This window comes from Salvelinus sp. IW2-2015, linkage group LG20, assembly GCF_002910315.2.
Source record: "Salvelinus sp. IW2-2015 linkage group LG20, ASM291031v2, whole genome shotgun sequence".
NCBI classification, from domain to species: Eukaryota; Metazoa; Chordata; class Actinopteri; order Salmoniformes; family Salmonidae; genus Salvelinus; species Salvelinus sp. IW2-2015.
In genome coordinates this window covers 62,881,605-62,885,284 of record NC_036860.1, presented here as the reverse complement: position 1 = coordinate 62,885,284, position 3,680 = coordinate 62,881,605, and the positions used below count along the sequence as shown (strand labels likewise).

At 44.7% G+C, this 3,680-nt stretch overlaps 1 protein-coding gene across 1 annotated transcript in view; it reads right to left on the bottom strand.

The window, feature by feature from the left end:
- LOC111981002 (integrin alpha-1) overlaps nt 1–3,680 on the bottom strand; it is a 95,930-nt gene that overhangs the window by 53,976 nt on the left and 38,274 nt on the right. The window contains 1 exon segment of the mRNA XM_070449762.1: nt 1,066–1,193. Coding sequence (XP_070305863.1) covers nt 1,066–1,193 — 128 coding nt within the window.

The window sequence follows — 3,680 nt, the reverse complement described above, 5'->3', positions numbered from 1 at the left end:
GTGACGACCCAGTTTATCAGTAGAATGTGACGACCCAGTTTATCAGTAGAATGTGACGACCCAGTTTATCAGTAGAATGTGACGACCCAGTTTATGAGGTTAATGAGCTGGTGGTTCTTTATATCCTCTCTATTTCCTTCCTCTATTCTCTATTCTATCCTCTATCCCAACCTTCTATCCCTCTATTCTCTATTCTATTCTCTATCCTAACCTTCTATCTCTCTATTCTATCCTCTATCCTAACCTTCTATTCCTCTATTCTCTATTCTATCTATCCTAACCTTCTATTCCTCTATTTTCTCTATTCTATCCTCTATCCTAAACTTCTATCCCTCTATTCTCTATTCTATCCTCTATCCTAACCTTCTATTCCTCTATTCTCTATTCTATCCTCTATCCTAACCTTCTATTCCTCTATTCTCTTTCTATCCTCTATCCTAATCTTCATTCCTCTATTCTCTATTCTCTATTCTATCCTCTATTCCTACCTTCTATTCCTCTATTCTCTATTCTATCCTCTATCCTAACCTTTCTATTCCTCTATTCTCTATTCTATCCTCTATTCCTAACCGTCTATCCCTCTATTCTCTTATTCTATCCTCAATCCTAACCTTCTATTCCTCATTCTCTATTCTATCCTCTATCCTAACTTCTATCCCTCTATTCTCCTATTCTATCCTCTATCCTAACCTTCTATTCCTCTATTCTCTATTCTATCCTCTATCCTAACCTTCTATTCCTCTATTCTCTATTCTATCCTCTATATCAACCTTATATTCCTCTATTCTCTATTCTATCCTATTTCCTAACGTTCTATCCCTCTATTCTCTATTCTACCCTCAATCCCAACCTTCTATTCCTCTATTCTTTACTCTATTCCTCTATCCTAGCCTTCTATCACTCTCTCATTCATGGGCCAGAGTAGTTGATACTGGGTTCTTAAAGGGTTCTTTGATGAAAATGTTCTACCTGTTTGGAACCATAAATGGTTCTTCTACAGTGACAAAGTGGACCTTCATCTAAGGTGTTACCCATGTTTTCTAGTGTACTGAAAGGAGAAATCACCTGTGACAGTTTAGCTCCAATTTCGATATTCTTCAGAAACTTGACCAGGAATTCAATGATGCTGGTCCAGGGCCAGATACTGTTGGAGCCGTCAAGAACCATGACAATGTCAAGCTCTTTGGCACACTCTGCAACACAAGAGGGGTTCAAATAATGGGGCAGTTATTATTGGTGTAATACAACCAATATACAGTATCACATATCACATACAATGTAGAAGTCCGTTAAAGAATATTACGTGTGTTTTGTACATTATTGTTTAAACTATAGTTGACAGTTGACAACAGTTTTGACAATAAATGCATTAAATAGTTGGTTTGTGCTGTGGAGAGAGATGGAGAGAGGTGGAGAGAGGAGAAAGATGGAGAGAGGAGGATAGAGGTGGAGAGAGGAGTGAGGTGGAGAGAGGTGAAGAGAGGTGGAGAGGTGGAGAGAGGAGGAGAGGGGTGGAGAGAGGAGGAGTGTCTAGTCATAGTCATGTCCTCATGTAGACGAGGTATAGCAGGACTCCTCATCTACTTCATTTCATCTTTCCGTGGGGCCAAGGAGGTCATGTGATCGAGCTCGAACATTTGAGAACTTTGTTGGAGATATTAAATTTGTGATAACAGCTGGGTTGCTGTGGTGTGATATAGAGAAAATGTCCTAGTGACGAGACCTCATAGATGTAATGTGCTTTGGAGAGCGATATGATGTAAGTAACTGCGCTCTCTTGTGCAGACTTGAAAAAAACAGGAGTGAAAATAACGTGTCTAGTGAGAGTTCTATAGTTATCACTCATCGCCTCATAAGGTCGTCTGATGCCGAGACCTAAGCTCACAGTGGTCAAAAAGATCTGTATGAGTAGGTACATGGATTACTTGTGGAAGAAATTGTGATGCTCCACTCTTGTGACGACGTCCATGCTTGGTAAAAGCGCATACACCAATCTTCCGACTACTCTCTGCAATTCTGTGCTCGCGCATACGAGGGCATGAACGCGTGTGTGAGTACTTCTATAGGTCCCTACGTATATATCACCATAGATAGATGATCAGGTTCTCAAAGGGCCCTAGCACTAACACTGGATGAGATGGCGACACAGAGATAGTAGTGGAAATTGTCCACAAGACCATGACTATTTTGTGGCCACTCTGCGTACGAACACAAAGTATGGGTAGTGGTTTCAAAAATAGCTTAGAGATGGGGTTGGGACAGTTGATTTATTCGCGCCCTTCAGTTGGAAGTACTAACAGCGACGGCACCATATTAAGCGACGCATAATAACCATTGACAATCATTCAACTCACTCAATAGAGTAAGAAGATCTCGCTATATTATAAGAATCTTATTACGTGTGTTTTGAGCATTAGTTGTTTAAACTATGAGTTGACAAGTTGACACACACGGTTTTGAACCACTAAAAATAGCTCATTTAATTACGATTGGTTTTGTGTGTGCTTGAGACTTGGTGGCACGAGTAGATATGGGAGGAAGGGAGGTTGTGGAGATTTGAGCTGTTAGAAATAGATTGGTGGGAGAATAGGTCAGAAAGACCAGGAGATAGATATGGGAGTTGCGTGTGGCAGAGGGAGACTTGCAGAGAGATTGTGTAGATAGGAAGCGTAGGTTAGTATACGCATCACAGAGGTGGCACAGAGGTGGCGGAGAGCGCGTAGGAGTGCGATGCCCCTGGCGCTGCGCAGATAGTGGAATAGAGCGGAGGCGAAGGGGACGGTTGAGACACAAGACCGGAAGCTGAGAGAGGAGGAGTGACGAGTGGAGAGCCAGGAGTAGACGCTATAGGGTGCGAAGAAGTTGTGGGCGGTGAGCGGGTGAAGATGGAGGTGGCAGATGAGGAAGGCGCATGGTAGGTATGTGGCAGCAGGGTTGGAGAGCAGGGGAGTGAGGTTGGAGCAGAGAGTGAGGAGAGAGGTGAGAGAGAGTGGAGAGAGGAGGAGTGAGGTGGAGAGAGGTGGAGAGAGGAGGAGTGAGGTGGAGGAGGAGGAGAGAGGTGAAGATGAGTGAATGGAAGTAGAGGCGCGTAGTGTGAGTGTGTGAGAGGAAGGTGGAGTGTCAGGCTCGAGACACGGAGATGAGCAGTAGGAGGTGAAGTGAGTATGGCTAGAGTAGTGTAGGGTAGTTGCGTAGGTGGAGAACGAGGTATGGGCCCAGGTAGTCGAAGAAAGGATGCGAAGCCGAGATTTGGAGGAAGGCACGCTGTGGGAGGTTGTAGAGAAGGGTTTGGAGGAGAGATGTGTAGAGTTAGGATAGAGCAAGGAAAGGAGTGAGGTGGAGAGAGACGTGGAGAGCCAGGAGGATAGAGGAGAGCTGTGGAAATCGCAAGATAGTTAGCGCGGAGCATGAGAAGGGCGTGCGAATGAGAGTCCAGTACTCTCGCGGGGGGTGATCGTGTACCTGTGAAGGGCAAATGGAGTGGTGAGGTGGCCTCGTAGACCGAGACGTTGCAGGGGCTGAGGCCATTGTTTTGGCCTCTGAGACATTTGTGCGCACTTGTGCACAAGAACAGCAGTTTACAGTTTGACCGGGGCAGCTCTTAGCAGGGCAGGACAATCTACCAACTGGAGACTTTTTGTTGGAAAGGGTGGCCATTTCCTTTATTTAGTGGAGAGAGT